We start from the raw sequence: 20,602 nt of genomic DNA on the forward strand, positions 1-20,602 counted from the left end.
CAGTCCGACTATCAAAATGTTTGTTGCGCACATTTTTGAAATCGTGAATTATTCAGAGGCATAATCCTCTCACGGGAATATGTGACATCAAAAAACATGTTAACGTGAATTGTTTTGATCTATTCTGGGGTTTGCTCTCTCAGAGGAAAGGTTTGGCAAGATATTTCTGAATTTGTTGTTAATGTTGTTGTTTGAAATGCTTAAAAACAAACAAATCACAGTAGTCCACTGTAATATGGCGATAAATAGATTAAAGAAAATATTGCAGCAATAAATCAATTTCAAAGATAATTTCATGATCATTACAATTCACAATACTAAATGCAGTGTAGATTGTGATTCACAGTTAGATTCCATTAGAATTAAACCCCAGGCTATAGACTACATTATGTTTGGTTTATTATTTTTTTGATAAGCAACTTGTGTTTTATGTAATCGTATTTTATATGTGTATTTTTTCTGTTCTTTTCAAAAATTCTGTTTTCAAATGTTCTCATGCATTTCTTCCCCTCACATTAGGGACTGTTCTTTCCTTATAAAGAGGAAGAGGGTAGCTGGGGTGTGACTTTGTTTTGCTTAGCTATTTATTTTACCACCCTGATGCTACAAATATTCTCCACTGAGCCTCCCTGAGTCAATGGGGGGAAATGGGAAATGCAAGACTCTTCCTTCAACTTAGATTAGTTGTTATATTTTAAAAATGTACCATTTGATGTAAGCAAGTTAAAAGTTGAAGACAAAATCCTGGAGTTGAAAAAAAGCCTTGGTTTTTCACTGTTGTCATGCGTGCTGGTTACTTAATGCAAACAGTTTATTTGTGGCAAATTTTTATGTGATTTTGATGAATTATCACTATTATAAGTATAGATTTGGTTAGTTTTTTTCTGACAGAAGCAGTTATAACCCATATATAACGTTTTCAAGGACCACTGGAAATTTGAAAACGCAATGATAATTTCGGTTTTTACATTTTTTTGGCTGTAATAAGTGTTGTGACTTTGGCGAGTTTTATAGGAAACGTGTCATGCATTAAAAAAAACAAGCAAACACAAAAAACACCACCCCCTCCCTCTTCATAAACAACGAACATTCCCTTAAGCACTTTAAATTGCCCATCTGTTTTAATAACCTTTCTTTAGAAAAAAAATGACAATACAAATTTGATTGGTCTGACTTATTTTGAGTTCTCCTCTCTTTGGAGGAAGGTTTGGCAAGATATTTCTGGGTTTGTTATTTAGGTTTGTTTGAAATTCTTGAAGAAATAACAGTAGCAGCATGAGGATAAATAGATTTTCTTTTTAAAGAAAATCATTGCAACAATTGAAAAAATATTTTCTGATAATCCAATGCATAATACCAAACACACAGGTTGGTTCACAATTGCTTAGATCCCATTAGAATTAAGGCAATATAGGCTACATCATGTTTGGTTTATTTATTCATTTATTTTGTCTGGCCTATTTGTGATTTACGTAATCTCATTTTATATATCTGATTTTATTCTTTTTCAATTGATTTTTTAAATTGTGTTTACAAACGCTCTAGTGCATTTCTTCCCCTCAAAGCACTTTGAATTGCCTGTGTGTTTCAATGGCCTTTCTGTTTTGTCAACAATGGCGATGCAATTTCATCGATTGTCTCAAATGTGATTATGGATAACATGACATCACACCAGCAGGACTGGACTGGATGTGTTCATAAATATAACACTGTAAAAGTAATATTACATCATGTTTGCATCATCTGTCCACAGCTGCTGCTGTTGGGTTCATCAAGTCCGTGTGAGTGTTGATAAGTCATGTGGAGGAGCCCAGTAATCAGCATTCATGTAGTGTCAGATCCTCCCGAGCTCATCCTATCCACTCTCCCTCTGTCGGTGTCTCGTGCTGCTGTGACTCGCGCAGGGCGGCTTCTGATTGGCTGCCGGCGGACACCCGGAGCAGGTAGCTCTCCTCGGTGCTGAAATCGCTGCTCGTCGTGATAATGTAAACGGCGATGAGGCCAAACGGAGCGTCAGTCAGTAAACACCAAAATGGACGATGATCTGTTCCAACTGAGACAGCTGCCGTGAGTACACCACAGTCTGCACATTGACGCCTCTTTGCTTTGATACAGCTCGTTTTAAACCGTGACAGCATGTTTGGCCGACGCGTCGCCCTCTGACAGCCTCGCATCGTCTGTGTTTGATTAGCTGGAGCACAAATAGCCCGACATTCCTTAAAAGCAGCACTCATTCAATAACAATACCTACCAGATATGTAACACTTAGAAATGCTCCTTCATTAAGAGGAAAAATAAAACAACTCAGCGTGCTCAGACACAGCTGGCGGTGCAGTTTGTTTACAGTCGGATAGCTTTTTCATAATAAGACTGTTTTCTGTTTATTTATTCATAGGAAGCAGGTTTGCTGTGATTTCTGTGTTGAATCTGTTTCAGTCTTAACTTGCTATTGTGTTTGCTGTCATGACTCAGTGCCTAGCGTGATTTATTTCAACCTCTGCTGTACATACATTAAGCTAAAGGCTGGCCCATATGCAGGTGCAGCCTGGCCCGGGGACATTCCTCAAAGACAAACAGTGAAATGGTCCTCTTACAAGAATCACTTAAAAATAATGACACATAAATGAAACAGTCAAACAGTACAATGAAATATTTGGAATAAACATTACAAATCCAGTTAGTAGCCTAAAACAAAAGAGGGTTGTTACATTATTGCTGGATATGTTCAGCTGTCTTTCTAAAGAGCTTGCAAATGAAAATTATAGTGGTTTACAGTACAAGGCAGACATTGCTGGACTTCTCACGAACTCATCTGCATCACTGGTACTTCCCATCGCAAGTAGGCTATGTTATGTAATTACAGTGATTAAGGCATCACTGGCACTCTGAGAGTTCTCTTACAGTGGTTCACCCCCAACGAACCATCGATTATCTGCACGTGGGAGAAGATTATACCCTCCATCTACAGACAACATGCACATCTCTGGGTGTTCAGCAAAGTGCAGAGCTGTCATGGTTCCCCCACAGGACAATCTTACCACCCATTCACAAAATCACAGCCAGAAAAAGCTCACATCACCTAGGCAACAGCCTCCGACTCTCATTTGTACTCAGCTTTGCCCTGTCCTCTAAAACTCCACAGAGATGTTAATCCTCCTGGGCTTTTAAATCAATTGTTTTAATTGTTTTTTTGGTTTTTTTGTAGTGTTGTCCGCTTCCGTCGCACAGGTGAGAGCGCACGCTCCGAGGATGATGGCGAGAACAGAGAGCAGGTTATCAGGATTGCAGAGCAGACTGACCTGGAGTCTGTGGCACTTGCAGACAGAGCTCCTGTTCCTCGGGAGTTTGCCAATCCAACTGATGGTACAGTATGGCAGGGATCCATTTTACACACACATAGGAAACTCACTCACCTTCTCAAAGTAACAAAGTTTTGGTCAAGTAATTTCTTTCTATATGTTTCCAAGGTCGAGAAAGAACTTTGAATCTCAAAAGTAATGTCATGTTGAAGTTACCAGTTTCTCCAAGAAGTGACAGAGGCATATTTGCAGTTCCAAGCTTTTACTTTTACATTGAAACTATCAATACGAGCATGTTGGGCTGCAGGGAGACGACAGCTTGTTGGATCATTTAGGCTGATGATGTCACAGGCCATACTATGTTTGTAAGAGCACATATCAACACCCAGTGATCTCAACCGTAGGCATATAACACCAGCTCCTTATAGAGGCTCTTCGCTGTTCAGGGTTTTTATCTAATTACCTGAATATCTTCTCATTCCCTCAGACACATTCATGGTGGAAGATGCTGTAGAGGCCATCGGCTTTGGCACGTTTCAATGGAAACTCTCCATCCTCACCGGTTTGTCCTGGGTGAGAACTGCTCTTTTCTTAAAATACACCATTCCATATACTGTGAGCACGTTATAATATATTCTGTGTCTCTGTGTTGTTTTCTGTTTGCTCAGATGGCGGATGCTATGGAGATGATGATCCTCAGTATCCTAGCCCCACAGCTCCACTGTGAGTGGAGGCTGCCCAGCCTGGAGGTGGCACTGCTAACATCGGTAATGGCTCTCTAATGTCTGTAAAGTGCTTTTTGGTGCGGTGCTATACGACTGTCCTGATAGTTATTGGTTAAGTGCTTAGGAATCGTTTTAAGTGCTCGTATTGGGCAGTTACATCCATGTGGAAAACAGTGGGGTGTCTAATATCATTTGGTATGTGTTGCAATATTAGGATCTGAGTGAACAGGGCACGTTTTTAATGACATATTTGAAATGTATTTAATAAGGCATTTATAGTAACCATTGGTAATAAATGATAACTTGATGGTTAATTAAACTTGAGTTAATAGTTATTTCACTGTTAACAAACATTGAAATGATATCAAATAGTGTTTGTAAATTATTAGTGATGCTTTAATTTTCTATTTTAACAGTTTATTAATGTATACATTATAATATGTTATGTACTATAAGTATTTATGCATGGTTAATAATTGGTCTGTCTATTAACAGTATTAGATGGCTATTATAAAGTTGTAACTGATGATTATAGCACCTTGTTAAATGGTTGATAAAGACCATTTTCTGGGTGGCCATTATAAAGTTGCAGTGATTAAAGATGGACTACACAGTTGCAACTTTATAGTAGCCATCCAAATAATGTTTATAGACTGTTTATAAACAAGTTATTAACCAGTAACTAATACTGTGTGCAACAATATACTGTTAAAATGACACAAATAATAGCATTACTCATCAATATTGAACATTATTAATTATAATGTCATTGTTTGTTAACAGTAAAATAACTTAAGTTTAATTAACTGCCTGTTTACCATTATTAATGATGGTAATTATAAAGTGTTACCCAGCATTCATAAGAAGATAATAACATTTTAAAAAACAGATTCAGATTCATTTTGTGGCTCACACCAAAACAAAAAACTACAGTGCTTTCTACACTTTGAAAATATATCAGTTGTGTGTGGTAAAATTCTCATCAAGTGCACGTTTGAGCTGCTGCAACTCCACTGACATTACGTTTTTCATTGATGCAGGCAGTGTTTATTGGGATGATGATCAGCTCCTCACTTTGGGGGAACATTTCTGACAAATACGGCAGAAAGACAGTAAGTTCTAATAAAGCCTCTGTTTGACACAGAGATGATTCATATCTCTGTTTCCTATGAGACAAACTTTATCTAGTTTGCAGATGTTAAAATGAATGAAGGAAAGTGATCGATAGCAGACGCTGCACTGAGTCTCGTCAGATCTCCATAATTTATTTAGAAGCTTGTTATGTTTTGATTGTATGCACACACAGGGTCTCAAGATGAGCGTGCTGTGGACTATGTTCTATGGCATGATGAGTGCATTTGCACCTGTCTATGGGTGGATCCTCTTCCTCCGTGCGCTGGTGGGCTTTGGCATCGGAGGAGCCCCACAGTCGTGAGTAACCCTCAGTCATCTCTCTAAATAACAATGCTGTATTATTTATGATGTGAGTAAGGATTAACAGTGAAATGTCCCTCCTTATAAGGGTGACACTGTATGCTGAGTTTCTGCCTATGAAGTCCAGAGCCACATGCATTTTGTTGATTGAGGTATGGATTACTCTTATCTATCATCCACCTCACCACAGAAGTGACAAAGCATGTAGCTATAACTGCACAGAAATAAATGAATGTTTTTCAAGCAGGATTTCATGTATTTGTGCTTTGCCTTGCAGATATTTTGGGCACTGGGCACTGTGTTTGAGGTCCTCCTAGCAATCCTGGTGATGCCCACTCTGGGCTGGCGTTGGCTGCTTGGCCTCTCCACCATTCCTCTCTTCATCTTTGCCTTCCTTTGTTTTGTGAGTATGATGTTATCAGAAGTTCTGCAATATGTATGCAGAACAAATGACAGCTTTATCAGTTGACGTGTCTGTTTTTTGGTGTGGGTGTGAACAGTGGCTACCAGAGAGCGCTCGATACGACGTGCTGACAGGAAATCAGGAGAAAGCTCTGGCCACATTGAAGCGCATTGCTACAGAGAACGGAGCACCCATGCCACTGGGAAAACTTATTGCTGCCAAACAGGTAAAAGCCAGTTTCTGCAGAACATAAAATACTATGGGTATTATTCAAGTGTGATCCCTGTTATTTTGTCACTTGTGTATTTTTATGTCTGTCCTTTTCATTAGGAGGACCGTGGAAAGATTCAAGACTTATTTTCATCACACTTTCGTTGGACAACAGTTCTGCTGTGGTTTATTTGGTAAATGGAGTGAATGAATAGGACACCCACTCATATTCTGAGTTATTACTCATTGATCTCCTCTCTTACTCTCCAAAACCTTAAAGCGACACTTAACCCCAAAATCAAAAATACACATTTTTCCTCTCACCTATAGTGCTTTACACCCAGTATCTCCAACACTCTGCAACTCACACCAAAACAATCTAGACTGATGAATAGCACTACAGATAAGAGGAAAAAACATATCTTTATATGGGGGTGAACTGTCCCTTTAAGGTCTTCCAAGAGCATAGATTTGTTACTCTGTTATATCTTGAGTTTCTCACTTCAAGTGAACTAGCATGTGTCTCTGTCTCCTCAGGTTCGCAAATGCCTTCTCTTACTACGGACTGGTGCTGCTCACTACAGAGCTGTTTCAGGAGGGAGGTGCATGTGGAAGTGAGTCACCGCTCCAACAGATGCCTTCACACTCTCACAGACACGCACACACATTTTTAGTTTGCTACACTGATAAGGGAGTGACTCTCCCCAAGGAAATAAACATGTGGCATTGCAGCTAAATGTAATCAGTCAGAGCCAGAGTTACACCTGCGCTTCTACTACACTGCCAAAAAGGATCTACACATTTATACTGTATGTTTCTTTGTAATCAGAATCACAGATCAAGGTCATACTGGGTGTGTACTATCCTGCTTTCTGTTGTTGTCTACTTCCCTCTAGTGTCCAAAGGTAGCAAGACGGAGCCCCGATGCAGCTTGGAGTGTAAATATCTGAACTCTGATGACTACAAAGACCTGCTGTGGACCACCTTATCTGAATTTCCAGGTATGCATTTCTCTGACAATATATTTCTCTTTATAAAAGTAATTATAGTTACCTATGGTGGCAAGTTATAAGTACTTTATATTTATCACATGTACATTTACTAGTTGACAGTGTTGAAGTGGAGGATATATGCAGGTATATGGGGTATACCCCCCTTGTTTTCAGGCTGTTTATTGTATACCTACCTATCAGCTAAAAAGCCATCAGAATATAAAGGAGAGTAAACCCACTTCCTTCTCTGTAACCTACCCATCTACCTAATAGTGCAACCATCTTATCAATTCCCACTAAACGACTGCTGGATAATGTATGTGTTTATTATGTAAGTGGTTATTTACAATTGATCGTTACTAATTTGGACGTGGTTTTCAGTACTTACTTTCATTTTTTTTTTCAAGTATTTACTGTCTACTGTGTACTGCATGTATACTTATCTATATATGATTATCTAGTAAATGCCTAGCAGTTGCGGAACATTATTTCTTGGAATTAAAAAGGTCATCTTAAAAATGCTGAGTACTTTTTAACTGTTACTACAGTAGTTCAGGTTTTTCAGGGACAGACCAGTGAAACAGAAAGATCACACCGATCAGCCAAAACATCCAAAACACACCCACCCGAACACCATTGCAGACAAAATAACACCCTGATCCATTGTGGGTGCTCCTTGGACTGGACTTGGCTCTGACCTGTCAAAGCATGGACACAGGACCTCTGGAGGGTGTCCTATAGTGTCTGGCACCAGGGCGTTACCATCAGATCTTTTAAGTCCTGTGGGTTGTGAGGTGGGGTACCAGCAAGTCTCATAGATGTTTGATCAGATCAGGATCCAGGGAATATGGAGAACAGGTTGACGCTTTGAGCACTTTGTCACGTTCCTCAGGCCACTCCTGAGCAGTTTTTGTGGTGTGGGGCGTGGCACATTGTCCTGTTGGGGGGCCACTGCTACTGAGGAGTGCCGTTGCCATGAGTGGGGGTACATGGTCTGCACTGGTGTTAGGGTGGGGGGAGCGTGTCAGGTGGCAACCACGTGAATGTCAAAGCCCAAGGTTTCTCAATAGAACACTGCACTGTAACAAGATGATCAATGTTGTTCACTTCACCCGCCAGTGGTTTTAATGTTTTGGTTTGTTTCAGATTGGTGTAACTGTAGTAAATCATAATAATAATAATAATAATGTTAATTGAGCTTTATTACGGAGGACACTTTGGCAAGGTGTTAATAATGACATTTATGATGGCTGCATTCCATGTAGGTGGTGTCGTAGCTCACTGACGGCTAACTTAAATGAAATGGAGCCACAATCAATAGTATTAGTTACACCTCTGCTTTTCCTGTGGAGACATGTCAAAATGTGATTGTAAAAGCATAAATAAATCTGTGTAATCACCAAAAACCAGCATGTTATATTTTACACACCTGAAACTTTGCCTTTTCCCAAAGGACTGCTGGTGACACTGTGGGCTATTGATCGACTGGGAAGGAGGAAGACCATGGCGTTGTGTTTCTTCGTCTTCTCTATGTGCATCATTCCTCTCTATGGCTGTGTCGGGAGGTAAGGTTGATACTGATGAGCATGTTACACATGAAACTGTGGATCCACCAGTTATCCAGCATTAATGCTTTCTCTGTTGCAGAGCATTCATGACAGTGTTGATATTCATCGCCCGAGCGTTCATTGCAGGGGGATTTCAGGCTGCTTATGTGTACACTCCAGAGGTAAGATATCAAACCAGAGTGCTGTTTGTATAGCATACAATGCAAACAGCCATGAGTGGAGTTTGGATCAAATCAATAGTTGGGTAAAGGGAGCATCAGGACAGCCTACTCAGTGTTTTCTGAAACCCTGCAGGTGTACCCAACAGCGACCAGAGCTTTAGGTCTGGGAACAAGCAGTGGAATGGCCAGAGTTGGTGCTCTCATTACACCTTTTGTTGCACAGGTAACACCCCTCACTCTGTTTTCTCATTTAATCTGCTATGGAAGCCCATTGAAGTCAGTGTGATGAGAAAAGAAAAGATCCTGTTAGGTCATTTTAATGAGGAACTTAGAGAGATACCTATCGAGACACTATCAAAATAAGGAGTTAGTATCTCTAAATAATGAGAAAACAATACTAGGTCAGACAATACTATCTCATTATTTTTAGATACTAATTCATTATTTTGACATAAGTAAATCATATCTTAAGAGGAGTTTCTTATTTTTAGATACTAAAACTGTTTGGAGTTTGTAATTTTGATGTACTAAATTATTATTTTGAGGTATAACATCATTATTTTGAGAGAACTTAGCATTATTTTAACATACTAAGTTATTTGAATTAATAATTATTTTGAAAAGTATCTCATTAGGTCAACAAAGTGTCTCATTTAAGTTAAGTTTCTGATTTTTTGAGATGGTAAGTGATTATTTTGAGAAACTTTCTTAAGTTTGTCGAGATTTTTTGAGGTATTAAGTCAATATTTTGAGAAAGTTTCTCTTTTTTTAGGTATTAAGTCAATATTGAGTGATATTAAATAATTTTTTTGAGATATTAAGTCATTATTTTGAGAATTTTTCTCATTTTTTTAAGGTATTACTTTAATATATTGAGATATTTAATAATTTTTTTGAGAACGTTTCTCAATTTTTTAGGTATTAAGCCAATATTTTGACATATTAAATCATGTCTTTGAGATATTATGTCAGTATTTTAAGAAAGTTTCTCAACTGTTTGAGGTATTAAGTCATTATTTTGTGATATTAAATCTTTTTTTTAGATTATTATCATTATTATGAGAACGTTTCTCATTTTGAGAATGTTTCTCATTACTTTTACATAATAAATCATTATTATCATTATCATTTTGAGAAAACTTCATATTATTTTGAGATACAAAGTCATTGTTTTGAGAATGCTTCTCATTATAATGAATTTACAGGATCTTGTCTTCATCACACTGGCAGAAATGGGCTCTCATAAAACACAACAAAAGAAAGTTGCTCATTTTTGTTCATCCCTGGGCTTCACCCTTCAGGTGATGCTGGAGTCATCTGTGTACCTGGCTCTCTCCGTGTACTGCTGCTGCTGCCTCCTAGCTGCTATCGCCTCCTGTGCACTGCCAATTGAGACAACAGGCCGGGGCCTGCAGGAGTCCAGCAACCGTGAATGGGGCCAGGAGATGGTGGGCCGGGCCTCCTCCCTCAGCTCAGGGGGAATCCCCCCATCCAGCTCCGACTCCCAGGGCTGAGGACACGTCGGCTGGAGGACAACTGAGAGAGGTGACCACAGTAAAGAAAAAGAGGCGAGGAGAGGCAGAATAAAAGAAGCTGGACCAGCTTTCTGTGCCCATCTCCAGTCCCATCCTATGACTCTTCAGTTTAGGCACCACGGTGGCTTCAGAGAGCCAGGCAGCACAATATTATATATTATATTATATAGTCCTCAACCACCATTGCTGTCACAATTTTGCCACTGAATAACTGCACACAGGGTGAATGGAAAGACCAAAATGACCTACGTGAGTGCAAGATTGAGAAAACAAATGGTGGACATCATGTGAAACATTCTTTGACAAGTGAGAATTCAAATACTTCAAGCAAAGTGTCTGAATCCTGCTTTTCTTATGCAAGTGAAGCAAAGAAGAATGAAGAGGGTAAAGCTTTGAATGACCATCTTTGTTTCAAAGAGCCTTAAAACTACCTATTCTATTTGTGTTTGAGAGACCTTCTCTTAAAGAAAACTGCGTCTGTTAGCGTACAGGAAATAGGTGCGTAGGTAAAAAAAAAAAAAAAGCATTGTCTTGTGCACATGAATTGTCTGTTTGAATACACAAGCTTCATAAAAAGTGCATTGCAGGAGCGAGGAACAGTTCCACATCATCCAGTCAACAGACCATCAGTTTAAATAAGGGGTTACTTCATTTAACATTCACTTCTGTAAAGGCAGTGAAAGGACATACTGCACAGTATCCACTGTGTTAAACATGTTATTTTTTCTTGTGTCAGTGTTATTTCATATTTCAACATGGATGGTATTTGTTTTCTGCTAAAGAAACGAGGATTATTGTGTGGGCATTTCTTTTACAATCTGACAAACCTGCTGACGCCTTCATCAGAGCATAATAACAACAGCGACATCATACAGTCGACAGTATTTCATAAGTATAGCACAACTGAACGACTCCAGAGATCCTTTGCTGCATCTGAAGACAACATTATGTAAGTTATCGCTGATTAGGAAATCTAAATCTGAGTATTTTCATCACCCAAAGCTGACACATATACACGACCATTTAGCAGGATGTTACATTCTGTCTCTCTGTAAATAGTGTATCAATACCTGGTTTAGTTGTTGTCTTTGCTTTTGTTTGTAATAAAAGTGACGTGAAGACGGACTTTGACAAGTCTGAGTGACACACTGAGCAAAGTTTTGTTAAAAAAAGAAAAAAGAAAAAATGAAAGAGGTTAATAAGGTCCAGCGAGCCGACTCTTTACCTGCCAGTGTTTGAGATATAGTGCTGCATTAAGTGTCTGTGTGCACAGATTCTTGTCAGTGCACTGGATGTAAATGTGTATGATACTGTAGTAAATAATCTTTCAAAAAGAGCAGTGGATTCATGTTGTTATTTAATACTGTACTTTTTATGAAACAGTGATTTTATCAGATATAATCATTATCACTAAGTTTACTGAGGACATTTTCAAGAGATACATAATTTATATACTTTAGAAACATTTTACTTTTATTTGATAGTCCACCCACAGATAGACAGGAGTGTATAGTGGAGGTTTCAACATACCACAGTTCCTAGGCCACTTACTTTCAATCAATCAATTTTATTTATAAAGCCCAATATCACAAATCACAATTTGCCTCACAGGGCTTTACAGCATATGATATCCCTCTGTCCTTTGGACCCTCACAGTGGATAAGGAAAAACTCCCCCCAAAAAAACCCTTAACGGGGAATAATTGTAGAAACCTCAGAGCAACTGAGGAGGGATCCCTCTTCTAGGACGGACAGACGTGCAATAGATGTCGTACAGAACAGATCAACATAAGAAATGTACAGTAATCCATAAGACAAAATGAGACATAATGATTCTGTGAGGTGTCTCGGTTTTGACTCGTGTTTCTGTTCCTTTTCCACAGTACTCACATGAGGCGGGAAAAAAAGTTTAACAAGGTTTATTGAGAATACAAAAAGAAAGAAACAAACGACAGGCCAAGTCCTTCCAAAATTACCAGCACGATGTCGTATTTCTATATACTCTCACATATTACCCGTTATTATACTTCAACACTGCCTGGTCAAAAACGTATTACGATCCAATACAATACAAACTCCATGTTGTCTGTTATGCACAACATTGACCACAATTTACTCTAATCATGTGCACTAAACTGCCTTACAGCACTATACCTGGCGTAAATGACATGCCTGTATTAGGTTGAGTGAATAGTTTAAGTTAACAAAATTATTCAGAGAATATGTACCAAATTGTCACATATACTCTATAGAAATTGTGTTTAACATGTACAGAATAAAACAAAACTGTTAAATTGTTGACTCTCAACTAAAAAGGTGTTAAAATGTCACAAGTACTCCATAAACCAGGCATGTTCAAAGTCCAGCCAGGGGGTCAGTTGTGGCCCATGGACTGATTTTTAAGGGCTGCAGCCAACGGCAGTACTATCATACAGTTTGTGAACATGCACCAAGTAGGAACTACGCAGGCATAACTAATTTGTTCATAAACAGGCAGTAAACAAGCTGACAAACAGTTACCAAACAGCACATACTTTCTGCTAGGTAGCAGACATAAGTCGACAACAAGGGCCACCGCTCTCAAGAATGATGGAAAGTTGACTATTTTTTTTCAGTGAAAAAGTTTGTCTCATTTGTATTTGTTTGCAGCTGGCCCTGTACTGTGAGCGATCTGTAGGTGGACGATCCAGATTCAAGTATGATTTTGTTACATGTGAATGAGCCATCTGTTCATTTATAATGGACAAGGACAACAATAGGAATGTCTCCTCTTTCAGCTTACCTATAAGTTACAACCATTACATGACTGTGATTATAAGTGATGTGATTTCCCCAAAAATATATGATACTGAATATATGTTGGCTTTAAATGTTACTTAAAGACAAAAAACAGTTTGTGTGGTACAAGATACAAGGCACTGACATTGAAATTAGAAAAAGGGGTGCATCAATCAGTACTGACAGACACAAATTTACAAGCGAGCTTTTGGACCTTTGCCTTTTTGTTCCACGATCTGACCGAAGAGCCTTGCTGCCTCCTGGGCGCAGCCTCTGTGAATGGTTAATCCGAAACCTCCATGACCGTAGTTGTGTATTACCTGATTGAAAGACATGGTATATTAGAGGGTGGATGACCAAATTTCATTTTTAAAGTGTTGCTGAGCTGTTAAAGTTTACCTCTATTTTAGTTGCACCAGATTGTATGGTCTCTCTCTCCAGGCGGACTTTGCTGCGAACAGGCCTGAGGCCGCTCCAGTCCTCCACTATCCTGGCATGCTGAGGTTAGAGAACAACAGGGCTTAATACTTCTCAAGTCTGTCATAGAAATACTGTGTCAAACAAAGTTTTAAAAAGCTAGATAATTATTGCTTTGCGATGTATTTGTTTAGGGTAGGGCAGGCACGATATCAGATTTTCACTGCACCATTATAAAGAAATTCACGATAAAAATATTACGTCGCAATTTCCATAGAAAATGTTAAAGTGTGTGTGTGTGTGTGTGTGTGTGTGTGTGTGTGTGTGTGTGTGTGTGTGTGGCATAGACTGTATATAAAGCTAGATGACATGACAGCTCCCCAAAACTGAAGTCAAAACATCTCCATCGCCCCCTGATGGCTGGCTGCAGTACAGGTTATAAACTCTGCCCCCTCCATGTTTACAGATGGGACATGGAACACACTAAAAACTCAAAGTACACGTACTTTGGATACTTTGGATAGTTTATGCCATTTTAGGTAGTTACGCACTTATGGGCAGGAATGTGTGTGTGGTGGGAGGGGGACGACAAAGCAAGAACAGAGAGAAATGGAAATTATTTAAAAGGCACCGGATTACCACAGTTATCGTCGTACCGATATATTGCAACACTTCAGATTTGGGTATTTTGCAACCAAATTGTTTTATTGTCACTAACGTGTTATAGTTTGCAAATGTTAAATACTTTAGCGCTACAGGAGACTCACTGTAAATAATTAATCACAGTTGACACAGAAGGTATTTTTAAGGGCTCTCAGACAAACATTTTGATATCATCTCACCTTGAGACTTGGCTCGAGCTGGCATGCACGATCCCAGATGTGCTTATGGTCGGTGGAGTTGTTCTGTTCACTCCAGTTTCCTATCTGGAAAATCCCACCAACTGTCACGAGACGGCTCCTGCAGACACAGAAAAAGAACGTTTGCTTTCTGTCTACATAAAAAACACAGTAATCTGAAATTACAAATGCTCTGACAGAAAACAACACCATGACAAGAGAACAACACAGTGTAACCATGGCAACTTTGGCTGGCAACATGTATAATATGTATGTATGATACTTTAAATCCACAGTGCTCCTCTCCACCACTACAAACTTTACAGGAGAAGTCTGCGTTCGTGAGTGTTTTGCGTCACTAGAACTACCCTGGAATGATGTACGGTGAACTGTAGACTTCTTCTATAAAATTATGGACAAGAATCCAATGCTTCAGCCACGGAGCCTCCACCTAGAAAACAAAGGAGTAACAAGGTTTGATCACCATTTCCATTATTCATTTATAGATGGTTATATAAACAATCAACAGACATTTGATGGTGTTTGTGCTCACCTTCACGATCTGACCCCGGCCTGGTTTGAGGTCAGGGTCCGGCTGGAGCGCCCCTGATCTAATCCCAGTGCAGTTTATTATCACGTCTGCCCCTGTTTCTGCCAGCTAAATGAAAGGGAAGCGTGATAAGAGATAATAAATATGACAAGTGATAACGTTTTGTGAGTCTTGAGAAAGGTTACAGACTCTGTATAAAATGCATTCCCAAACTAAAAAATAAAACATACCAGTATAGAATAAAAATATATAAGCAGGCATAATACTGAAAAACTTTCACTAACCTCCTTGAAGGACTCTATTTTCCTGTGATGAAATTTCACACCCCTTTTTTGCAACCTGAGAATAACAAAAAAACAGATGTATATTACAAAGACCAGAAAACGACTCCTGAGGAATCAACTTTTTAACTTTTATTAAACTTAAACTACTTAACAAACTGAACCAGTTATCCTGAAAAACATATGAGGATATCTGGTAGACTGTGTCAGAAATGACTCACTCATTTACTGATTGTAACACAGCTTATAGGGAATTGTGTGGTGATAACAATGTAGTGTGTCAGATGGAAACATTTAAAAAACATTTCAGACACCTATCAGGTCATTCCCATTGTGCTGCTGTCTAAATTTGCCTTTTTCACGGCTTGTGCAATCAGCTCAGTGACCAGAATAAAATGTTGGCTTTGTACATTTCTGCAAATCACACTACAGCATCTGTACGTTTCATACGTATGACGTAGTTCAGATTATATGTATATGAGCTGAGTTTCTCATCATGAGTAGAAGGCGATGGCAGATGACGTGACATCAGACAGCAGCAGACCACAATTCCAAACCAAGAAAACCAGGTACTTCAAGAGTTTGGGACATTTCCAGCAGTGTTTGTAGCAAGCAAATTGGGTATTTTAAGTCAAAACATGATCTTTTCCTAACACCAAAGTGTTTTCTTGTAAAATAAAATGAAAAGAAATGTAAAGTTTCAACATATCTGCTTCATATGAAATATACAAATGTAATATATTTGTGGTTTACAGAAATGTAGAATGCCAACATTCATTCTGGTGACTGGGTGGGCACAATACATGTTAGTACTTAGCTCCTAGTTATCACTGAGTGTGCACGTCTTTCTACTTTGTACTGTGGTGTGACTTAAGTTAATATGTAGTGTATAGACGACAGAACAAACATAACAGAAATAACCAACAGTAAATGGCTAACAGTTCTAGAGAGACAGACTAACTAAACTGAGACCATGAGTTGAATTTTTAAGATAAGATAAAACTTAATTGACCCCAGAGGGGAAAGTAGAGCCTGAAATGTTTATGACAAGCTATCAGGTGCTGCCAACAAGTTTTTATTGTGTGATAAATTATGTTGCAAAACAGGTGCTGCGCCTATATGTCACAGAGTTCAACTCAGGATTTGTAAAGTTTTGTTAAAAGAAAACACAGATGCAACATGGGAAGTCACCGGAGAGATAAGGTCATCATCACTCACCAGTCCATCAGCCAAGGTAAGTATGTTTTACCTTCCACCATGAGAGCAGTGTTGAACCACCCGTAACTGGACAGAAGAGAAGACACAGATGTGTGAGAGGGTGAGAGCCGGTGACACAGAACAGTCCATCCAGTCATAAATATTTGTATCTTTTATTGGGAAGCTGACAATATATTGTTTCATAATAAAAACAGAAATACATGCAGAGGGACTGAGTTTCACATACAACACATTTAAAGGTCCAGTGTGTAGGATTAAGGGACATTTACTGGCAGAATGGTATATAAAAATGTTCATAAATATATCATATTCTGTGTGGAGTTTGCATGTTCTTGTCAGCATGGGTTTTCTGTAGGTACTCCGGCTTCCTCCTTCAGTCCAAAGACATGCAGGTTAATTGGTGACCCTAGATTGTCCATAGGCGTGAATGTGAGTGTGAATGGTTGTCTGTCTGTATGTGTGAGCCCTGTGATAGTCTGTTGACCTGTCCAGGGTGTACCCCACCTCTCGACCAATGTCAGCTGGGATAGGCTCCAGCCCCCCAGTGACCCCCAGCAGGATAAAAGGTTGCGGAAAATGAATGAATAATATTCAGAGCTATGTTTGAATGGTTGTTTATGTTACCTAAGAATGAGCAATTTACATCTACATACAGAGCAGGTCCACTCCCATGGAGTCTGCCATGTTGTTCTACAGTAGCCCAAAATGGACAAATCAAAACACTGACTCTAGATATAGCCATTTGTGTTTTCATGTTTGCCACCATAGTTCTCCTACACGCTTGGCACACACAGACGTTTCAGTTCTCCAAACTCACCACTAGATGCCACTTAATCCTACACATTGGACCTTTAAGTTGCTTGAAGGAAACATGGAAAAGGATGGGATGATGCTTTTTATTAGGATAAAAAGGAGTGTAAGTGTTTGTTACCTGAAATGTTATAGCTGTGTAAAGTATTTTATGATTTATGTTTTTCTTTCAGCTTTGTATATGTGTTTTGGAAGATTGTTTGACATACAACAGTGTCTGGTAATCCCATGTGGGAAGGGTCTAATGTTTGGCACCACATAGGAATAGAAAACTACCTAACTATCACTAACTCTTCGCAGCTCTCCTTTTTGTTCTTTCAGTGTTTTGCATTCATGGCAGTTTCAGCAGAAACCTACTTGTATCCGGGGAACATGCGCAGTTCTCGCTCTGTGAGCTGTCTGAAGCCCAGGACGATATCTTTAAATGAAGGATCCTGCAATCAAAAACAAGCCAAGATCACACTATTTCTGTCCTAAACATGTCCTGGCTGTGTTAGTTTCCTGTCAAAAGAATCCAAATTAACCCCCGAGTCTGAGTTTGAACCCTTGCTGAGGCCCCTCTGTAATTGTTTTCCAACCACAGCAGGCCTCCATCTTTGTGTTGCTCTACTTTCACTCAGGCTGAATAATAATTACTTTTTATTGTAGATATTGCCCTGGTATGTGACACGGTCGTGAGTTATATATGGTTAAATTTTAACTGTGTTTATAATGCCTTTGTTCTTGGTAGTAAAACCTTCTGAAACAAGGTTGAATATTATCTCTGTGGCCAGACTGACTGTGCGTTGGGCAAAAACAAAGGACTACTCACTGGGGCTGGTTCAGTGCAGAGGTTGTAGCCAGACTGGAGGAATATACCCATTTGTATGGCATCCGGTGAACTGAGGAAGCTCAGCAAGTAGTCAAATGTCTCTTTATTCCATTTTCTAAATGCAAAGACAAACACAGCAATGAAAATTCTGTCCACTTTTTTGCAAATGAAGAGGAGAATCAAAGGAGAGTTAATGCACTTACGTCTCCTGGACGTTGCCGTTGTCGTAGAGATATGGTTGCCAAAAGCCAGCAGCTCCATCACTAGTGGTCAGTGGGGTGAAACGGTCTGCATACACCTCAATGGTCAGTGGGCTGACGATGGAGTGATACTGCTGGTAGATGCTCTGAGCTGTTGACAGGCCAATGACTCCAGCTCCAATTATTGCCACCCGCATGTCTGCTTTAAGAGACATTTACATCTGAGACTTACTTACTTGTTTTCTCCTACACTATTGGATGTGGTTGGTTAAAAGATTAGAAAATGATTATTCTTTCACTCTTGGCATATAATTGAACAGTGCATTAGTTATAGTAATGGTATTAGCAGCAGTAGTAGTATTTTTATAGATCTATTCAAAAGGTTTACAAAGTCTTGGTAACATAAATACTACCCACTATCCCTGTTGGACAGGGCCAACTGCGTCCTGCACTACATCAGAGTAAAACATTTGCATAGCTAATAACAGAAGAGCCGTTAATGTTACATTATAAGGCGATCAACATGTTGGCACCTGTGTGATCAAACAGTGCAAAGTTTAGCAAAGCAGCATTCAGGAGCAAATCGCCGACGTGGAAAACTCCACACTTGAATATAAAAATACTGCATAATACTGCACTCTGTATAGTTTCCAAAAAGTTCTGCTTTACCTTCAGGCTGGTTTTCGTCCACCACTGCACTAGCCTGAGTGTCAGACTGAAGCTCCCAGTTGAGTGGGCGGGGTCTATGGTCTGGAACCAGGCTACCACTGCACAAGTTGTTTAAGGCTGTGTTAACTCACACAACCTCAGCTCACTCTGCAGTTGTCACATGGGCTGCGAGAGGCGGAGACAGCAGCTGCGACACAAGACACAATGTTTAATCATGTTTTCAAGCTCAGCTATGAAGTCCTAATGTATCAGCGCCCCCTCCTTTACGCTGCGTATTGGTTCACACGCAAAGTGTTTTCTGCGAGTTCTCATGTGCATGTAAGCAGGCCTACACAGGCTAATGAAGAAAGTTCTGGGTGGACTGTATACTATTTATTATAAGCATTATTATATTTTTCAAAATATTTTATGAAGGACATCAGGACATTTCACACATGCATGAATTTCTAAGGTTATTATTATAACTACTACTATTATTATTATTAGTAGTAGTAGTAGTAGTAGCCTTTTTTTAGACAGGGAGGTTCCATTGAGCTACAACATCTCTTCTTCCAAAGAGTCCTGGTTAAGACAGTGGCACAATCAGCATGATCAGTTCCACTTTAAGAACTATAGTAAACACCTGCATTACATAAAAGCAACACAAGGGAAAATAGTGAGAGAAGACGGGTATACAGGCCATACCAGTGGCATCCAAACACATTCCACCTGGGCCAGGGACTATATAAAGCAGCAACATGTGTCCTTCAGGGCAGTTTTTTTTAAGACATTTAAGGGTATTTAAGGAAGGGAGCGCTTCTAAGGTGACAACATTTTTGGAACTTAGTGCATTGCCAGGGTGCATAAGAAGAGAAAGCAGTTTTACCAAGCTCTGAGCACACCCTGGGGAGGTTTAAAAGAAGCTTTTGTGTAGAAATAATAATAATAATATGTGTTTGTCATATTAAGAACGATCCACATGGCTGCTATAAAAAAGGCCACAGTATTCATTGTTGTCCCCTCCCACTGCACCTCCTAATTCTCCCACATATATCAATTCAATTAATCAATCAATTTTATTTATAAAGCCCAATATCACAAATCACAATTTGCCTCTTTTTGCCACTTTTGTGTGGGGATCAGCAGATTGACTTGGCAGAGATGGCTGCTATCTTGTTTTTACATGGATTATGGTATTGTGGTGTCACTACCACTATATGGCACAAAAACAGCGTCCCCGAACAAGGACAACAGGTCTAAGTTAAGTAGAATGAAGTATAAGGTCAAGTTAACCCAAAATTTGTAGTTATTATTATTACTATTATTATTATAGTCTTACTTTTCTGTTTGCCACTGCCTTCTAAAAAATAAAATAAAATAATATAATGATAAAAAGAATAAAATAAATCTATAATAATAAATAAGAGTAAATATAATAAATTGAATTAATTTGTGGTTATTTGTAAATTGCATTGTAACTGCATTTATTTATTCTTTTTCTCTTTATTTCATTGTATCTTCATTTTCTTCTATATTTAATCCCTCTGTTTTGTTTTATTTTGTTAAATCTTACTATACTGTTTCTTTTATATCATGTCTTAATGTCTTTAATAAAGCACTTTGAACTGCCTTGTTCAAAGGTGGTATACAAATTAACTTATATTGCCTCATTATTGTTGTGATTAATGATTATTGTTTTATTACTATATAATTACACGGGCCAT

General features: G+C 38.9%; 2 protein-coding genes across 3 annotated transcripts; one reads left to right on the top strand and one right to left on the bottom strand.

Annotated features, from left to right (window-relative positions):
* The first annotated feature begins 10 nt into the window (after positions 1 to 10).
* Positions 11 to 11,452, top strand: svopa (SV2 related protein a). Its single transcript, XM_050050146.1, has 17 exons — positions 11 to 150; positions 1,905 to 2,067; positions 3,206 to 3,363; positions 3,787 to 3,872; positions 3,968 to 4,066; positions 5,065 to 5,136; positions 5,331 to 5,455; positions 5,547 to 5,610; positions 5,736 to 5,861; positions 5,959 to 6,087; positions 6,192 to 6,265; positions 6,609 to 6,685; positions 6,968 to 7,072; positions 8,517 to 8,628; positions 8,711 to 8,792; positions 8,926 to 9,015; positions 10,094 to 11,452. Exons 2-17 carry the CDS (start codon positions 2,033 to 2,035, stop codon positions 10,304 to 10,306), a joined length of 1,647 nt encoding a protein of 548 aa, XP_049906103.1. The 5' UTR covers positions 11 to 150; positions 1,905 to 2,032; the 3' UTR covers positions 10,307 to 11,452.
* Positions 11,453 to 12,230: 778 nt separating this feature from the next.
* LOC126393802 (D-amino-acid oxidase-like) lies at positions 12,231 to 19,047 on the bottom strand. 2 transcript variants are annotated; one of them, XM_050050151.1, is made up of 11 exons: positions 18,900 to 19,047; positions 18,234 to 18,429; positions 18,031 to 18,145; positions 17,577 to 17,653; positions 16,410 to 16,475; positions 15,195 to 15,249; positions 14,914 to 15,018; positions 14,729 to 14,811; positions 14,364 to 14,481; positions 13,504 to 13,602; positions 12,231 to 13,424 (listed from the first exon to the last, which is right to left on the bottom strand). In XM_050050151.1, exons 2-11 carry the CDS (start codon positions 18,425 to 18,427, stop codon positions 13,299 to 13,301), a joined length of 1,038 nt encoding a protein of 345 aa, XP_049906108.1. In that variant the 5' UTR covers positions 18,428 to 18,429; positions 18,900 to 19,047; the 3' UTR covers positions 12,231 to 13,298. The 2 variants fall into 2 exon arrangements, with proteins under 2 accessions (XP_049906108.1, XP_049906107.1); XM_050050150.1 differs by having other exon boundaries at positions 18,234 to 18,432; positions 18,900 to 19,046.
* Between the last annotated feature and the right edge of the window lie 1,555 nt (positions 19,048 to 20,602).

The sequence above is a fragment of the Epinephelus moara genome, chromosome 8 (assembly GCF_006386435.1).
Source record: "Epinephelus moara isolate mb chromosome 8, YSFRI_EMoa_1.0, whole genome shotgun sequence".
NCBI classification, from domain to species: Eukaryota; Metazoa; Chordata; class Actinopteri; order Perciformes; family Serranidae; genus Epinephelus; species Epinephelus moara.

Coding starts and splice junctions, on each gene's coding strand:
- svopa (XM_050050146.1), top strand. CDS start 2,033: ATGGACGATGATCTGTTCCAACTGAGACAGCTGCC. Junction 3,873..3,967: donor TCCTCACCGGTTTGTCCTGG/GTGAGAACTGCT, acceptor CTGTTTGCTCAG/ATGGCGGATGCTATGGAGAT. Junction 5,611..5,735: donor CATGCATTTTGTTGATTGAG/GTATGGATTACT, acceptor TTTGCCTTGCAG/ATATTTTGGGCACTGGGCAC.
- LOC126393802 (XM_050050151.1), bottom strand. CDS start 18,427: ATGCGGGTGGCAATAATTGGAGCTGGAGTCATTGGCCTGTCAACAGCT. Junction 15,019..15,194: donor AAATAGAGTCCTTCAAGGAG/GTTAGTGAAAGT, acceptor CCTTTCATTTAG/CTGGCAGAAACAGGGGCAGA. Junction 14,482..14,728: donor TCACCGTACATCATTCCAGG/GTAGTTCTAGTG, acceptor CTGTGTCTGCAG/GAGCCGTCTCGTGACAGTTG.